The following is an 18,625-nucleotide window of genomic DNA, read 5'->3' as shown; positions in this document are numbered from 1 at the left end:
CTTCCCACGGGCTGCAGTTCTTCAAGAACTGCTCCAGCGTGGGTCCTTTCCATGGTACAGTCCTTCAGGAACAGACTGCTCTAGCGGGGGTCCCCCACAGGGTCACAGGTCCTGCCAGAAAATCTGCTCCTGCGTGGGCTCCTCTCCATGAGGCCACAGCTCCTGCCAGGAGCCTGCTCCAGTGTGGGCTCTCCACAGGCTGTAGCTTCCCTCACAGCACATCCACCTGCTGTGGCATGGGGTCCTCCACGGGCTGCAGGGTGGATATCTGCTCCACCATGGTCCTCCATGGGCTGCAGGGTGACAGCCTGCCTCACCATGGTCTTCTCCACAGGCTGCGGGGGAATCTCTGCTCTGGCACCTGGAGCATGTCCTCACCTCCCTTCTTCACTGACCTTGGTGTCTGCAGGGCTGTTCCTCTCACATTTTCTCACTCCTCTTTCCCAGCTCCTGTTGCGCAGTGTTTTTCACCCTTTCATTATCACAGAGGTGCCACCAGTGTTGCTGATGGACTCAGCTTTGGTCAGCAGCAGGACCGTCTTAGAGCCAGCTGGAACTGGCTCTGTCTGACATGGGGGCAGCTTCTGGTGTCTTCGCACAGAAGTCACCCCTGCAAGCTCCCCCCCACTACAAAAACCTTGCCATGTTAGCCCAACAAGTTAGCTAGAGTTTGGCTCACAATATTAAATTATATTTAGCTGTGTTCCTGAATGGCTTGTGGCTCACGCCATGGTGGACACCAAATAACAGTAATATTGTATATTTTTGTTACAGGAATTGACTCCCTTCCCCCAATGTCTTCAAAGTTCACTGTCCCTGCTGCAGATTTACATACCAGTTCTGTACCAAAGGTAATGGTAATGCTGATATCTTGACCTTTTTTTTCACACAGTGTGTATTGTACTATATCCAAACATAGATTTTGGGTGGAGGTAGACATTTACAAGTCAATTACAGCTGTAATTGGGTAAGTGAAATGTCCCTTCAGCTCTCCTGAATGTTTGATTTATAAGGATAAGTGCCCTGGGTGTTAGCCTTGGATTTAGATTGATTGGGGGGGGGGGGGGGGGGGGGGGGGGAGGGGAGGGAGAAACAACCACCCCTGATATTTGGAAGAAATGTCTAATAAAGCTTTTGTTACATCTGTTCCTCTCAGCACCCTGCTACATGTTCCTCCACACCTCCCAGGCTAAAGTGACGAGGTCGCAGAGTTCCCCTCATAGAATCATAGAATATCTCAAGTTGTAAGGGACCCACAAGGATCACCAAGTCCAACTCCCTGCTTCTCGCAGGACTACCTAAAACTAAACCATATGACTAAAAGCATCATCCAGATGCTCCTTGAACTCTGACAGGTGTTCAGTCAGTGTCTGCTCTTTCCTTTCCATTGCTTTTCATATCTTTCCTCCTCCAAACGTCCGCTAGGCCTTTCTGCTGGCCAGCATGATGGGTAGCCCTGGCTGGGACAGATTTCCCATAGGTAAAACCAATTGTCTTTTCATCATTCCTGGGATTAAAAAGTCTTCTCCTCTCTCTCCAGAAGCCCACTTATTACCATTAATTAATTCTTTCAGCCTTGCCAGCCAGAGTAACTCTGGCTTGGCTTTTGAGAATTCACCTCTATGTATATTATACATTAAACCATTATAATGTGGAGGTTTGCTTTGCTCTGGGCATGCAATAATTCTGGACAGCTGTTATATAGGTGCCTTTGCCAAAGTGGAGGTCTGCAATGTTTTTGTTGTTCTCCCCAGTTGCCAGACTGGAGGAGACGTGGATATAAGATGGAGGCACTGTTGAAGGTGAGGTTTGAGGTTCCTTTGCAAACAAAATCCAGTGCAGATACAGTAAATAAATGTGCATTTTCTCTGGATCATTTCTTGATTGTATTTTCCAATTACACTTCCACATTGCAGAAGTTGCTTCAGTCAGGAACTTTATGCTGATCTTAGAGACCTTTGGTATCGCAGCAGTAAATGATGGAAGGGAAAGCATGCAGCTAACACGCAGTCCACCCTAGAGCTTTGCCCCCTTTCCACATCGCTAACCTGTAAAGAAGTAGAGTTCAGTGTTTATTCCTCTACTTGTTCCGTCCTCAGCTACCTCCGTTCTGAAGGGTGGTGCTGGGCTCTCTTAGCTTCTAGCACAACAGCAACATGGATCTTAATTTATGCCATATATTTGTAAAATACTTTTAGCACCTCCATGATGGTTTTTGCCAATATTCTCTTGGGAAGGTGGCAGTGATGTGATACTGAGTTCACTCCTCAACACAGTGATAACTCATTTATTTTTGAAGAGCTGTTTCAACATGTACGATGCAGAAATCTGTCTTGGGATGACATTGCATATAAATCATAGCAGAGCGTGTCTAGTTCTTTTGGCACACAATGAAATTTAGGAAGTAATCAATGATTAAAACAATGATCAAAATATTAACAGTAAAAATAATAGCAATGATACTGATGTATTTGTGGCTGGTAGTTATTATGTTTGACATTAATTACTTGTCAAAAAATACTATTAAAGCAAAGCTGAAAAGCACATACAAAACAGCTGAGGGTTCAGTGTGGATCTATAACTCTGAGCAACAGTTTCAGACAGCGTCTGATATGCTTATGAACAGGATTGTAAGGCACTGGCTATGTTTACATGCACAAGGCATGTGGCACATTATGATCTGCTCTGAGAAGCCAAAGAGCTTGGGCTGAGGACCTGTATCCACTGTATACACATTTCAAGGGGAGGCAATAACTTCAGTTAGCTGTAGCCGTTTCACAGTGACTGGGTGCTTACTGATGGTTGATGTGCACTGGTTGTGCGCTGTGGGGGCATTAAGCCATTCTGTGTCGTCTGAAAGGTATCCAGTTTGGGTGCTTTCTGACAGCTCCACAGTGAGAACGATAGTGTTGTGAGTGGGGACCATCAGGAGACTGGGTTCACAAGCGATGGGTTCATGCTCCTGATTCAAACTGAAACATGAATGTAGGTGCAGCCCTGCATGTCAAATGCTAGATTAGATGGCCTAGGAGGTCCCTTGCAGCCCGGTGGCTAGGGAAACATTGAAATCCATCACAGGCACACAGCATAACGTTGAACCGTTTCTGTTAAACCAGGTGTCCCTGGACAATATTTGGTACAAGTCTGTTACGGTGGCTTCTAGGTGCATCAGTAAATGGACACACATTTTTGAAAAGTATCAAGAGATAATCTAGAGGTGAAAATTATTTATAACTGTTTTCCATATATTGGAGGAATATTTAGCAATCTAAAAATGGCTTGTGAAGACAAACTATTTCTCAGTTTGAACAGGGCTTCTCAGTATATTGTGATGGCCCCATCTTGTATATGCAGGAGCTTAGAAAGGTTGATGATGGCTTACCTTAAATTGTGAATTTGCAGTCTGTGATTTAAATTTATGGCATTATATACAAACATAGTAAAACATTTCCTGGACAAAAAGAGTGGTTTTCTTTTACATTCATAACCTTCCCTGTTAACTGCATAATAGAGATTTTCTGACAAGTGTTACTGGATGCATTCTAATAAAGTTCAATCATCACCACTGTTGCCAATATATTGTATAATAAACATTGTGGTGCTCTTTTGTTATAATATGTTTCTTATCGAGTAAGAGAAATCAGATGGCAAACCATTTAGCTGTTTGCTGATTAGTGCTGAATCAAACAATTTCTTCAGAAACCACCTGCCTTCCTGCCACTGCATTTTCTAAGCACAGAAAGTTGTGTTTCTCAGTTGGCTTTCCCTGCCTGGATACTGCAAACATTCCCAAAGGTTTTTCATCTTTATTCTTCTGGACTTTTTAATGAGAAATAGGGGGTAAAAAAACAGGAGGAAGAGAAGTTATCCAGAGAATTTTTTCCATTGTGAAGGAGGTCATAAAGGGGTGGACTCCAGCAAATTGCCTCTCTCTCCCTGGATAATCAAGAAAAATGAGCAAATGTCCTTGCAGTGCTTCTGTGGAGGTCAAGAAGAAGGAGTGAAGAACCCAAGTCCTCCCTCAGGAGCAGGGTGGGGAAGGAACGAGGAGCCCATCTACTGATGGAAAGAGTCACAGAAACTGAAGACCTAAAGCCTTGTCGCTCCACCTCTGCAGGGTGAAAGAAGTTAAGATTTCTGTGGTTGGCTTCCTTGTCACCTTACGGGATCAGGATTAACCACAGCAACAAGGCCAGAAAATAGGTCCATATAGGCAAAGTTTGAACAGAGAGTTTTAATATTGAAAGAAGCTCATGGATGTGGGGTCGAGATGAAAAGCAGGGCCATCGCAGTGAATCAAGATTTTTCAAGTTAGCGTTTTGACTGGACAGAGATGATTGTACCTGCTGCACAGCCCATTCCTCCCACTCCCAGGAGAAAACTGGATGGGAAGTTTTCAGCACAGGTCAGAGGCATTAGGGAGTCTTCCTGTGTCTCTGAGGGTATATCAGCTTCAAATTTGATCCCTTCTGTTCCATATGTAAAAAGTTACAATTTTAAATGTTTTGAGAGATTAAGTGAGACTTTGTATCACAGGTTTTGTTTCCTCAGAAGTCCTTGCCCATGAACCCAACCAGGTACAAAGCCTGAAATACCTGGTGGGTCTCATTGTAAAAGGTGACAACAGAAAATCACTTAGGTCAGCTATTGGCCATTAAAACTCTTTGAATCAGAAACTAATGCAAGATGTTCACAGAAGATAAATGTTGCCCAGCAATTGCACTGATCAATTCACAACATGAACAAAAGATTTGGCAAATCGTCTTAGGGAAAAGTAACACCTCAGCAAAGAAGATGGGGGGAAAAAAGGTGTGTGAGACATTTAAAAAATGATGAATATCGAACTAAATTATTGAGCTGAGGAAAAAAATTACCAGCCACTGGAAGAGGAGGCCAGGAGCATCAGTCAGGGGTGCTGGAAGGTCTTCATTCTGATTACATTAGCCAAGAAAAGGTCATATGGAGAGCAGAGTTACAGGCTTCTGTTTAATTGCATATTTTGTTACTGTCAGCGATGGGAGGAGAGTGATCCTTGCTCCTAGTCCCAGGGCTGAGCTGCAGCCCAAATGGGTGTCAGGGACCAAGGTCCCATCCGACGGGCCGATTCTCATGCCCTGACCCATTGTGCAGAGCTCCTCCCAAAATCCAAGTGCAATGAGGGGGATCCCTTACCTTGGCTCTAGCAGATTTGGGGGCAGTCCCACAGACAGTTTAGCCTGAACAAGGGCCATAGGGCCAGTTCTGCCAGGTCCTGAGTGCCACCTCCAAGGAACTGTATTTTTTCAAGTCCCACTGGTACAAAAGGAGCTCTAAGGACTCAGCGTCTTGCAGGACTGGACAGTCTCCCACACAAGCTTCATAATTAGTCCATTTAATATGCCATAAATGTCTCTATGATAAATCAGAAGACCATTTCATAAGAGGGAGTGAGTGCTCATTTATAGTGGGCCAGATTCATCCCTGGTGTAATTCAGCTGACTTCAGCACAGCTACAGGAAGCTTGCGCTTGCCACCATAGCCACACTCCTCCTCTCCAATCCAAAGTGAGTCATGGCTCCATTACTGGGGAAGGATCTATTTTTCTTCTTAACTACTCTAAATGACACTCTATAAACTGGAAATATTATTTAGTTGTGGTTGTGGTTTTATAGTGGGAAGGAAATTAATGATGAATTGTGGCTCCATTTATTGCACTGTATATAACTGCTCTGACTGAGGATTGTTTGAAAAGAAAAATTAAGCTATCAAAATCGAATTAAAAGGTCAATAAAATAAAAATATAAACCAATGACAGCAAATAATTTTACCCCTACTGATGAAATGAACTATAGAGTAAGTCATGTTATGATATTCATTGGTCAGCATATCTTGATTAAGAGAGTAATAAATATTAACGATACAGATATAGAAAAGGCAGGTGCAGTTTATAGTATAATTTTTCCAGGTGTCTGTGGAAGAAGGGGAGGAGTGAAGTTATGTGGGTGGGATTAACCCATGAAGAAATGAGAAGGAATTTCCAGACTGTATGTCTATTGATGGACAGGGAAATGTGCTGAGTGTACAAAAAGTTGACAGGATGGAACTTGTTTGCTATTTGAAGCAACAGTGTATCTGAACTATTTTGAGGGTACCCAGAACTTTTGGGCGAGTGTTTTCCTCTAAATGAAGTGAATTTGGAATGAGAATTAAAAACTGAGGGCAGGGGGAAAAATAACCTTCAGGAACAGAAAGCTGTGCCTCCCTGATTTTTTGTTCTAAGGGTTAGCCAAATGTGTGATGCATGCAGACACATTTGGAAGTACTCCTACGACATTAATTTCAGCAATTTTTTATAATGCAGTTAGACTTGGATTTTTTTGGCTGGTTAATAGCAGGCAAAGCCTTCAGTTTATCACACATTTCCACAGCATCAGTGTCTAAGGAGCTGCCATCTGTCAAATCAATTTAAAGATCAGAGCCCTGTTTCATAATGCCAGATGTGTGTTCTTCATTCATATCACTGATGTCATATGGGTTGCAGAAATGACTACAACATGCTTGTAATAGCAGAAGTCCTTCTTTCATTGACTGAAGATCAGTATTCAAAACATCACTGAAGGAGTCAACCCTGAAATCAGCTGAAACACTCATTTTACCTTCTGATTCATCCATCTATTGCTAGCTCTCTCTTTGTCTGGCTGAAGAGCTAGAAGAGATGGAAAGATTTGGGCATCTGTTTCCCCAACAAAACCAACAAACTATGCAAAGCTTTTCCCAGTATAATAGTTCCTTTATAGTAATCCCTATAAAAAGGCATCCAGGGCAGATGATAAGTCAACAGGCAGGCTTTGAAACATGTGACTGTCAAATATCCATGGTTGACTAGATGCTGAGCTGACAGTACAAAGAGATTTAAAACTATGTAAAAGGAATGCTGATGATATTGCATCCTTACTGATAGAGGGGACCACCTTAGAAACTCACTCCTGTAATGTTGGGCTGTGTAGCGAATCACTAGAGCTCTTTTTTCCCTTCAGTGTGTAGGATGTAATGAATAATGAAACCATTTTTTCTCAGACTAGGACTGACAGGACTAGTAGAGCACTGAATTAATCTGAAGAAGAAACAACTTCGAAGTCAAAACCAAGCAGAGACTCTAGCAGTTGTAGCATATCAGGGTCTAAATATGAAATGGTTGTTGTGGTCCTACTCCTCTGCATTTTGTATTTGTAATGTGTTGTACGAGATCTTCTATAGCATCAGAAAATGAGTTTTAGGTCACTGAGCAGCGGCCAGCAGCCTCCATTTCAGTGAAGTTGTATCCAGTGAACTGCAGCCTCAGTGAGGCTATGCTACGTCAGAGAACATGGGCCAGTACACAGCATGAGTTGATTGAAATTCATGAAGTTATTCATCAATTGATATCAGAGCACAGTGAGAATATAAGTAACTAACTCAGGGCATGTGCTCTAAAGCAAACAACTATGAAAGGTGCAGCAGGGCAGAGGCGAACCATCGTGAGCACAGTCGCCACTCCAGGAGCAAACTTGCTGCTCAGTTCCTCCTCCAGTGGTGAGGAGAAATGGCATGACAAGGCAGGGGCTGGATGGCTCATTCCTGCAGATGGGATCTTTAAAGCAAAAGAGGCATGCTTGGGTTACATTTTCCCCAGTGCTGCCAGGGAAGAATAGGGCAGTCTAGATCCAGCTGGTGCAAGTCCCCTGACTCTCTCCTATTCAAAATCACATGCAAACCAAAATCTTCTGTAGTATTGCCTGCTAACTGCCTCTTTCGACAACGTTACTTGATGAACTTTCTGATTAATGTCTTTTTTCCTTTAGTAAATCTGGGTGCAATACAGTATTTTTGTGCAACAAGTTCTGGGAAATATTCCCACCCCAGTATTTTGCTAAACACGGGATTCAAATAATGACCTATTTCAGGAAGTTTCAGAGACAGTGTTCAATGAGGTGCTCTTGGACCTCGTCTGAAACTTTCTGGTTACTCAGTATGCTAACTAGTTCAGTAAACTTTATACTCAAAGGACAGTCCACAGAATCTGGGAATACTTGCTTTCCACAAACATAATGCTTGCCTTCAGTTTTTTTCAGATGTTTTTTTTTCCATTCTACTTGTGAACTTGTTATTTTTGGGGGAAGCAGTGGTAGAGAGCTTCTCAAAACCTCTGTCCTAGTGAGAAAGCCTGCCATAACAGACCTGTAATTAAACGATCAGGGAACGCCAAATAACTGTTCTGCCATAAACGGAGCAAATCTCATCATATATTAATCTCCAGGGTAACACAGACCAGAGGAAATTTCTGATGTGCTCTGGAAATGAATGAGTGATGTCTCTGTTGAGTGCCAGTAAGGTCTTTGGGTTGAACTGCAAGAAATTAAGTGCAGCAGAGAGATCTTGGAAAAGGTCTTTTGAGCAGAGACAGGCAATCCTGTTACTTCCCAGAGCTCCTCTCCTCTCTACAGAAATAAACAGTAAAGAAGGGTAAATTTAGAAAACAGCAGTATGTTCTAGCAAGAAAAAGGTGGCGGGGGGGGGGTGGGGAGGAAGAGAGAGAGTTGTGTTTAAAACAGAAGGCAGCTGTCTTATGAAATGTTTCTAGGATAGTTATATTTATCCCATGGTTTTCCTTGAGGTGCTGGGACTCATTAAATACCAGAGACACGTTGTCCACATTTGTTATCTAACATTTTCCTCTATGGCTTATTCAATAATGTATATGTACCAAATGCATTATTTAAGGTATTTAATACTGAAAGAATACCAAGGCAATACAGACGGTACATGATTAATCCTCCAGAAGCAAAACACAAGAATATTAGTCAATAGATAGGAACCAGCTTGGGCTTGATAAAAAATTCCACTTAGAAGAACGGTGAAATTTCCATTAATTTCCAAGGGCTTGAGACCAAGTGGGGAAGTTGCAAGGAACAGTAGCCAGCAGATAGCATCTACTTGGAGGCAGATAAAACCAACACTGGGGCTGGCTGCAGCAAACCATTCGACTGTAGTGTTTCATTTAGGAAGCTATGTCAAGATACATGTTTATAACTTTGGAAGAAATTTTCATTCCTTAGAGCTACTTTGTAATTATCTATGTGAGGTGTCACTACTACATTTACATATCCAAAGCGTATGTTTCTTGGATGCATTTGAGAACGAATTTTTCTTTGTCTTTTCCTCTGCAATGATACTTTGTAAAGGCACGTAAGTAATTAGGACTGGAAATCCACTGCACTGATCTCAAATGAGGATAGGATTTTCAAAACTGCTGAGCATTTGCCCTGCACTGATCCCACTGGGGTCAGTTTGAAAACAGGCTGCTGTCGGTGGAAGTGGAATCATGCAGTCATGGGAACTTTAAAAAAAGCCTGCCTTGAATAAACACTGAGATGTTGATAGCAGTCTTTCAGATACACGAAATAACGGCGTGTTTATTGTTGCAATTTCTAACATATTTGGAAAGCAATGTCAGATGTTAGGTTTTTCTTACAGCTTAACGGGTCGTTTCTTTAAGAGAACCAGACAGGAGACACCCAACATCATGTTTTGCTTAAAAGAACACAGACTGCAGAGTCCACAAAAAGTTCTCAGATAGCATAAGACCCGTTAATGAATTCCCAGAACTGCCATCAGTGTGTTGCATGTGAAGCTTTTGTTTTGTTCTGCTGTTCATCCTTTCCTTTGTATTTAGATTTTGAGTGGGTTGCTGGTGATAGATTTCATTTTGGTATAATGCTTTGGGGTGAGGGTTTGGCAGGTAACCTCCTGAGGACCCTTGTGGGACTGCTTTTCTAGGATTTCTTTTAGTTCTATAACTGCTTTTATTCTCCCACAGGTGCGACCTCAAAGACGTACTGATTATCTGATCAACCCAAAGAAAATTAGAAACGTGACACTTGTTTAGGATGTACTTCTCCAGGAAATTTCTCTATCAGTTGCCTTTTACACGTTTGGATTGCTTCCTGCAACAGAGAAAGGTTAACATCCGTTCTCTCAGTTTAAGCTATAAGTTATTTTTCTTTTTTCCTCATGTGACGAAATAAAATTGCAACCTTTGTAATGTAGCATATGATATCTCAGCCAAATAATGGATGTAAATGACAGCCCTAACTTCAGAGACAATGAATTTGGTGGGACACTACAAGAACAAGAATCCGTGCTTTGGGTCCCAAGGAAATCAGCAAAACTCCTATCAGACAGAAATGTTAGGTTATCCATAGCAAGATCAAGGACTGGAACTGCAAGAGATTTATTAGTTCAGAAGAACTGGTTAATAATACTGGTTAATACAATATCTACTGCTTTTTTATGTACTTTATGTGCAGCTGATCATCTTGAGGTTATAGATCAACAACATTTTTCAGTTTCTGTTCTGTAATAAAATCAAGGGAAGTTTTCATGAGGGCTGTTTCTAACAAAACTATCTTTGGATCAGAAATGAATTTGTTTCATTTCAATACATTCTTTTGTTAAAGGTATTTGTCTTAAATCTGATGTTCCAGTTTTAAATAAAAAACAATCATCACCCACGTGCCAAAAAAATCCTGTTTTGATTGAAATGCAAAAATCTTAAGCTGAAAAATATGGATTTGAAACTCCTGACTTTTAAGAGTTGTTGCTTGAATGCTTTATGTCTCTGTTCTACTTGTGGGCTGAGTTTGGCAGCCAAATGACTTGGGTCACAGCAAATGATGGGTGCTGCTATTCATGCTGGATCCTGTTGTTTCATCAGGGATAGAGTTGATAATGACCATGGGAAATGCACTTTAGCTAGGCAACCTTGTCAGTAGAGCAGATCTGGCACATGGACCCTATAGGTGCCTTCCCAATCTAAAAATTATGATTCCTAGCTGAAACGTTTTGTCTGAAATTTTGTATTTCATAATAAAAAGTTCAGGCATATTAGTTCTTTACAAGAAGGCAAACTTCTTCCAGCAAAACAAGTTATTTTCAGTGTATTCATCTTTCTACCCACTCAAAGCATTCTGAATTATTCAGTGTTTTGCATGTTAATCTTTTGTACGAACCACTGCAGGTGCTCTTTGAGTGCCGAAAGAAGCCGCTACATAGAATTACATTCAGTGATAATCTGTGCAACAGAAATAAGAAATTTGAAACCTGATCTCAGGAAAAAGAAGTTGTTTTGCATGTTTAGCATTTGGCATCTCATTAAATTGTGACAGATTTTGCACTGCTAGTCGCATTTTCAGTCAGTCTGTCAGAAAATGTGCTGAGACTAATTCATGGTCTGCCATGTACAATTATATACAAAGCTGTTTCAAATTCTGACCATCTATACTTTTTCTGTCTGGTTTGATTAAGGAGAAGCTTCGAAATGCATTCCCATTGAATGCAATTGTACCAACAGCATGGTATGTAAACAGCTATAGTGTTATACAGAGAAAATACAAGCAATTTACATTGTGGAATATCTGTGTTTTTTCCTTGAAATAACTATGCACTGAGAGAAACATCTACTTTATTCTGATACAAGTATTGCTATTGCTGACATCTCCTAGTTACTGCTGTAGCTTAATGCAACCTAAACACAAACGAAGATCCACTTTATTAGAGGAATGTCCATCACATGAGAGAGGCCCAGGGTAACATCAGGCTGTGACTTGGGGCTAAAAACCATGGACCTTTGGCTTTCTGTGCACATGCATGGTTAGCAAGCCTTCTGGTTGTCAGAAAAGTAACCCTGCAGTACAAAAATGAAAACTGCATGGAGGCAGTAGTTTCCCAGCAGAAAATGTTGATTCATTAGAATGTATTTTGAAAAGGAATCAAACTATACTGTGTTGTTTATCTCAAAGCCCTTGATTTCAAGCTTAGCTTTGATATTATTTGGCATCATATTAAAGCAGCCAACCTAGAACTGTAGAAAACCTTTTCTGCAATTAATCTATATCCTTCCACATTAATCAAAAACATTGTTGTGTTGAGGCCACGGGCAAGAGGAGACATGCTCTGAGCCAGAAGATGGACGCCTGTGTCAGCAATATGGTGCCTTCCATGCTGGGGAGTCCCCACTGAGATTACCATGCTGTGCTACCTGGTGCTTGATACTCTTCAGTGGACACCAGCAGTGCTTCCCAAATTGTTTTTCAGGCTGTGGCTGGGCAAAAGCACCTCCTGGCACTGCGGATGAATGGGTGAGCTGATGTGAGACGCCTAATCTGGGAACCGTGTGGGAGCCCCCTTCCCTGCTGACAGCTCCAAGCTGTCGCAGTCAGACATCAGGGGTGTGCAGCCAGGTCACCCTCCAGCTGTGCATTTTGCCTGGGAGCTGGAAAGTGCTCCAGCGTGCCTTGCTTACCTCGGGGACCACTTGCCAGCAGATGATTGCCAGCAGGCAACACCCAGCAGCAATAGGAATTACACCCCACTGACTGCACATCCCACTGACTTGAACAAACGAAGGATTTTCACACAAATAGGTACCACAGCCATGGAAACATGCACATTAACCACACACTGGAGCTATTTTCCTTCCTGCCAGCTACAAGAATGCATCCCACACAGCTATGGTATACTCTTAACAGCATTAGCATGAGGTTAAAAATTCTTATGATGTCCTTGAAATTTATAGTTGGGGGCATTTGTAGGCTTCCAGATTTGTTTTCTTCAGGCATGTTATATAGCCTGTATATCATCTCCAGCACTAGCTGTTACTTATGTTTGCAAATAGAGCTCCACAAATAACAATACATAAAATATAGAGACAACTCTTAGCACACAGGGAATATAAAATATGCAGGCACTTTCAGAAGACACAGTAGACTAAAAATACTGAATTTCAGGCACTTTATGGGGGCACCAGTCTTTTGTACACACGCATATTGATTTATAATTATGACTTGAGGGACATTTTAGTAATCTAGAAGTATCTAGTTTTTTACTGCTCACAGACTGTGCACAGTTTGGTAGTATTAAACCCTTCCACGTTTCCTTACAAAATGTTGTGATTTGAATTCCATACATGTATATGTGGGAAAAAATGCATTGGAGAGAAACAGTATTCCATTCTACAGTAAGGTTTCCTAAAGTTGTCTCACCAGTTTTATATTTCACAGAAAATTCAGGCTACCTTTAATACAAACCCACTTAAAAATAACATTGGCTTCATGTGGAGGTTTCTTTTTACAATAAAAAACCACCTCAGGTTTGTGTGGGCTGAGCAGAATCAACAGATGAACTTTTACTGAAGGGTACTCACAATATTGACTAAACATTTGGTTTCTTACTGATCTGATTGAATAGAGCTTCTATTGTCAATATTTATTTGGTAGAATATGTAATATGTGGTGCTGCTAACCTAAAATATACCATTTTTGAGTATTTGGGCCTCCCAGCGACAGAGATGGGAACTCTTTGGTTACCGGCCTCGCTATCTCTTGCCTCAAAAGGATCCTGCATGAGGCAGGAAGGACACAGCTTCCTACAAGCTTCCCCAGCAGAAGCTCCTGGAAAACCAGAGGATGGTCCCCTCAAAGTGTTGCAGATAACTCATCTTATTACCCTTCCCTCTCCACCCAAATGGATCTTACCTGTCTAAAATGGGGCCCACCCCCAACTCTCCCTCCCTGAATTTCTCTAAATCCCACACCCACATTCCCAGAAATACAATAAAATTAATCCAGTGGCCTCATGGTAACTGTGTAATTAAAATTAAGCAATCAGTATAGACAAAAATGGTCTCATATGGTCAAGCTATAATAGGAAAAAAAACCCAGCTGCCAATAGGAGAACACTGCTCCCAAAACACCTTTGGCATCTTAGTACTCTTTTTCCGAACAGCCTCCAAAACCCCTTCTAAAGATGAGGTTGAGAATTGAAATTCATAAAGCCACTTGATATGGAGGAGCACGCTCTCAGTAGATGTGACTTTTATGATTAGACTCTCCTCCTACTCACCACGATTGAGTCTTGTTCCCCAGGCTATAAACTACCTGCCTCTTCTTCCCCCTAGGTGACAAGCAGCTTCATTTAACTTTAACTTGCTCTGTCTCTCACTTTCCTCCCTCTTTACCATCCTTTCTTCTCCACAGCTAGCAACTCTCTTTTCTTTAAACAAAGGCCTAATTGATACATACCTAATTAACATCTGAGCACTTGTTCTCAGCTTGTATTTAGCTCTGAAAAGTGCTGCTTCTATTTCAGACCTGAATAAGGGCTTGCATACCTGAAAGCTTGCCTAACATTTCCAGCAATACCAGATGATCCAATAAAAGATACTACCTCTAACTGCAAACTTTCTCTGGCCTATGGACACATGCTGATGGCTGTGTATTTCCATCATCCCACCTGCCGGGACTTCAGGAGGACACTATGCAAATCTCAGCTGGCCTTCCTGAACTGTTGTTGGGAAAAACTGGAGAAAGAAAGAGAAGCCAAGTCAGGTCCACACTAACATGCCTGCACCAGACCTCCTCAGCCAGTGGAAAAGTTAGCTGTGTTGTTGTGAAGGTAGGATTTGATAGGAGTGCTCTGCATGGCTGCAGTCTGTAGCTCTGAATGAGGTTCCTGCACTTCTGCCCTGGGGAATTCAGTTTTCTCTTACCCGTTCCTCACTGCCCTCTGTTCTTTGGGAGGTGCAGGTTGGTAACGACTCCTTTACATTATCCTAGAAATCATGGATTATTTATGCTAGATTAGCACAGATAGTTATTTAAATGAATATGGATATTTGCTGGCTCAGAGGAATATTGCAATAGGATATTCCTTTTCAGCTCAGATAATTAATGTCTGGGAGCTTCCAGTGTCATTCGGCATTAGCTTTCATAGCAGAACTCACGTCACACAGATGTTATTTATATTGTTTATTTTCTACTGTGGTATGATCACTCCCTCAAATGAAGCTTACACTAAGTGCTTTTTTTAAAAAATCATGTTCCAGCAAAACACTTTGTTTGTTTTTGTTTTGGGGAAAGAATGCCAAAATCCAGGGAAAACAATCCTGAGATGTTTTTATTAGAGAAGCCAACCTGATCCATCTCAGCTCTGCTTCCAACTCATTAGCTTCCCGTCACAAAAAGCCCAGGGGCTGCTCTGACCTTGGATCGGCTCATCTGTGCTATTGATCCCCTTAGTCCCAATGACTTTCCAGTCAGATACTGATGCTGTGGTGTCAGCTCTGCTCCCTTGGACCATGTGTTCATGGACCCGGGTCTCTCTGCTGCAAACGCCAGTGTTGCTACCTACCATTTTAGACCTACTGTGAAAGGACAAAGGGAGACTTGTGGGTCAGACCTCCTGCCCCATGGCTGACAGTCTTTCAGAGATGGTGGCAGACTGTATTTTTCTTTCCCTGTGGAGTAAGGATTCACAAGGTGCTACGAGCTGCCAGATGCTGGGATGGTTCCATACCACTCTTCAGAGACAGAGAGTTTCATTTAGATGTTACCCTACTGTCCTTCCAAAGGACAGGCAACGAATCCCCCTTGATGAGGCAATACATTTATTTGGTTTTACTACAAAGCCATACAATTTGTTAAAATGAACACTATGCCCTTTAGGTTTGTCTCAGCACTTCTCTTGCATGTTGCAGCACCTATGCAGAAGCCAGTAATCTTCATGACAATTGCTGGTCCACACCGAAAGAGTGGTGGGGCAGCAATTTCTGCTTGAAAATTAGTCTTTTGTACTCTGGATTGTGTTATTTTTTGGTATAGAGCAGTTAGACACATTCAACCATGCAAAACAGAGACTGTTCTGTTAAAATACAAGAAAATTTAACAGCCATTTTTGTGGAGATCTGCGTCTTGGAAATTTGCAAGGCTGCTCCCTGATCCTCTAAAGACATCCTCTTTAAGATCTGGATTATCAGGCAAGCCCTTTGATGCTGCCTGTGAGGAGGCAGTACCTCAGCCTGAGCTCAGAAAAGACTGTAAATTTTATCACTGCTTCATAGTCTCCCTTTGCAAAATGAACAACTCAAAGAGGACAAAGAGAGATGCAGCGTCTATGCCGAGCCATCAAAATTCATTGGGGAGGCATCCGAGCTGGCGGAGGAACAGTTACTTTTCTCTACTCCTTTTATCCATTGCCAAAGCAGGGGACAAACACAGAGGAGTGGCAAGGATGGGACTGCTGATCACTAGGAGTCCTCACACTCGGTGGCAGGGCAGTGTGCGGCTCCCCGAGTAGAAGGGAGCAATATACTTTGAAGAATAGCTGTAACTGCAAAACAGGCTAAGATAAAATTAACCCTTTTTTCCCTAAAATTATATATAATGGTTACATCATGGATTCTGTCATACTGGGGCTATAGCTGAATTGTGCAATGCTTTAAAGCATGAGACAAGGTTTTACTATGGCACTGTGCTCCTGTGGCACAGTGTCATAGCGTTTCGGTGAAGAAACGTCACCCAAGTATAATCTACTGAAGTATCAGCAATATAAACATAAGACCTAATTATTGATTGCCTTTTGCCTTAAGATCCTGACAAGAATTGTAATATTTTATATTGTATTGTGCAACCAAATTTGAGGAAATTTTATAACTTTGTATTAAATCACAAGTCAGGATTCTGTTCCCTTTGTTCATGCAAAATCTTTGCTGATTTCAGTGGGGTAAGTCTATTTTAAAATTAAAAGAACTTTCTTATTCGGTAGGACTGTCCAGAGTTAAAAATAAACATATTCCTTCCAAGGCTTCCATATTTTACTTTTTTTTCCCGGAGTATTAAGATTAGCTGTGTGTATTAAATGTGTTTACAAGATACATGTATTAAAGAGGATGGAACATTGGGAGGTGCAAGGGCTGGAAAGTACAAGGTAAAGGAGGAGGAGGCTGTGGTAGCACACATATATTTCCACTGCTTTGAGCTGATACCTAATAGCTGAGGTCTTGGGAGATCTAATGAAATGACTTAGCTTTCATATGCAATTTTGATAGCATTCATAAGAAGCTTGTCAGGGCCCTGAGTATGCCAACACCCTCCATAGCCATCTTTCTCTGTAGTCCTCCTCTGCAGCCTCTTCCACCCCACACATCTAAGGGTTTAGCTGCCTGTGTTTGAGGTCTGCTGTAATACGGTGATGCTGCGTAACCTTCCTCCACACTTCTGTGAAAACAGCTAAGCTGTGGGAAAGAGCAGTGAGAAGCCTCATCCGGCACCTCTGCTCGTGCACCCTGTGCTCCCTGGCTTGGGAGCTCAGTTACCCACCCCGCGGGCAGGCACGCTGCCCAGCCCTTGCATCTCACTGGCCCTGCCCCGGCTTCACTTGCCGGCTGGACCTTGAACCTGCCTGCCACTACGGACCTGTGCGGTCACCTGGGCTTTTGGCTGACCTGGTGACAGTCACTGGAGCTGCTCTGCTCTGTTTCCCTGGGTCCCATGGGGCGGTGCCCCTTGCCATGAGGACTGGGCCCCTGCCTGCCCCGCTGTCACTGGCAGCTCACAGCATGCCTGCCTGGTAGAGCAGCCCCACGCTGCTGCTCCTGACACCGTGTGCTGCTGCCAGGCCCTTTCTGAGCTGCGTAGAAGTTCTCAGTCTCCTGGTAAACAGCTGTAGGGATTCCTCAGGTAGTAAGAAAGATTATTTTGAGGGCAGATTTAAAAGTTGTTTTTACAGACACCACAAACTAAGCAGCTAGTACATCTTCTGTAGTTTCCCATGGGTTGCACATTACAACAAGGAGCCCCCATCCACCCATTCAGGAACAGAGTTACTTCCAGATTTAAGTGCAATCCTGCCACGAGGCAGTGAGGCACAGCATCGCCCTCGGGTGGTCCTGCCGCAGGGGCTCTTTCTGTGATGACCACAGCACTGCCGCTGCCCTACATCACTCCCTGGTGTGCAGTGATGTAGGTGCAGCATCCTATACCCAAACAGAGAAGCCGGGCAGCCGCTCACTTTGCCACATATCATGGGAGCACAAATAGTCTACTAAGTGGTCGTACAGGGAAGACGGAGACAAGCCATTTTTCTTTATTAATCTGTGCTCACTGAGCAACCTGTGCGTATCAGTACAGGAAGGCCAGAGCCACTCACTCCTGTCGCACCGTGGTACTGCCCCTAAGCAGATGCCTAAAGAAAATTGCTTCTGTGTCCAGAAACCTTTTCAGTGCAATTGCTTTCCTGCTGAGTAGCTGCGACAAAGTCACCTCTGAACTATACATACCCAAACTGCGCTACTGCAAATAGTGTTTTATTTCCCTCCAGAAAAGTTTTCTTTTCCCCCTCCTTTGCAGATGCTTCTTTTCTCCCCCTCTGCCCTCGGTTTGTTGTCACCTCTCACCTTCTCAGCTGGCTGTGAAGCTCCATGAGCAGCCACATAGCACTGCAGAAATAACAAGGAAGGAAATCTATATCCCTTTACCCTCAGTGGCCAGACTGCTGACAAATTTTGTCCTGCATTGCAGATGTGATTCAATTATTGCAATGAACCCGATCAGAAATAATTAATGAAGACTTTCTAATGCATATTGGGAAGATCATCCACCAAACCAGAGAGGTTTTCTTTCTTCTCTTTCTATATTGCTACACTCAGCAGCTTCATAGCTAATAAGTTACAAAGCCTTAGTTTCCTCAATTTCAACTGCTAATCCCTTTTGATAGAGCAGAGGTAGATACAATTAATGTCAGATGATTATGAAGTCATTGATGGTGCTCTGAA

At 42.6% G+C, this 18,625-nt stretch overlaps 1 protein-coding gene across 1 annotated transcript in view; it reads left to right on the top strand.

Moving 5' to 3' along the window:
* Nucleotides 1-9,904, top strand: part of IGSF5 (immunoglobulin superfamily member 5) — a 30,837-nt gene extending 20,933 nt beyond the window's left edge. Inside the window, exons 7-8 of the mRNA XM_050915330.1 lie at nt 775-851; nt 9,836-9,904. Of these exons, the coding sequence (XP_050771287.1) occupies nt 775-851; nt 9,836-9,904 (146 nt within the window). The remainder of the gene's footprint in view (nt 1-774; nt 852-9,835) is intronic.
* The last annotated feature ends 8,721 nt before the right edge of the window (nt 9,905-18,625 follow it).

The sequence above is a fragment of the Gymnogyps californianus genome, chromosome 1 (assembly GCF_018139145.2).
Source record: "Gymnogyps californianus isolate 813 chromosome 1, ASM1813914v2, whole genome shotgun sequence".
In the NCBI taxonomy this organism is placed as follows: domain Eukaryota; kingdom Metazoa; phylum Chordata; class Aves; order Accipitriformes; family Cathartidae; genus Gymnogyps; species Gymnogyps californianus.
This window is presented reverse-complemented; position numbering and strand designations above follow the sequence as displayed.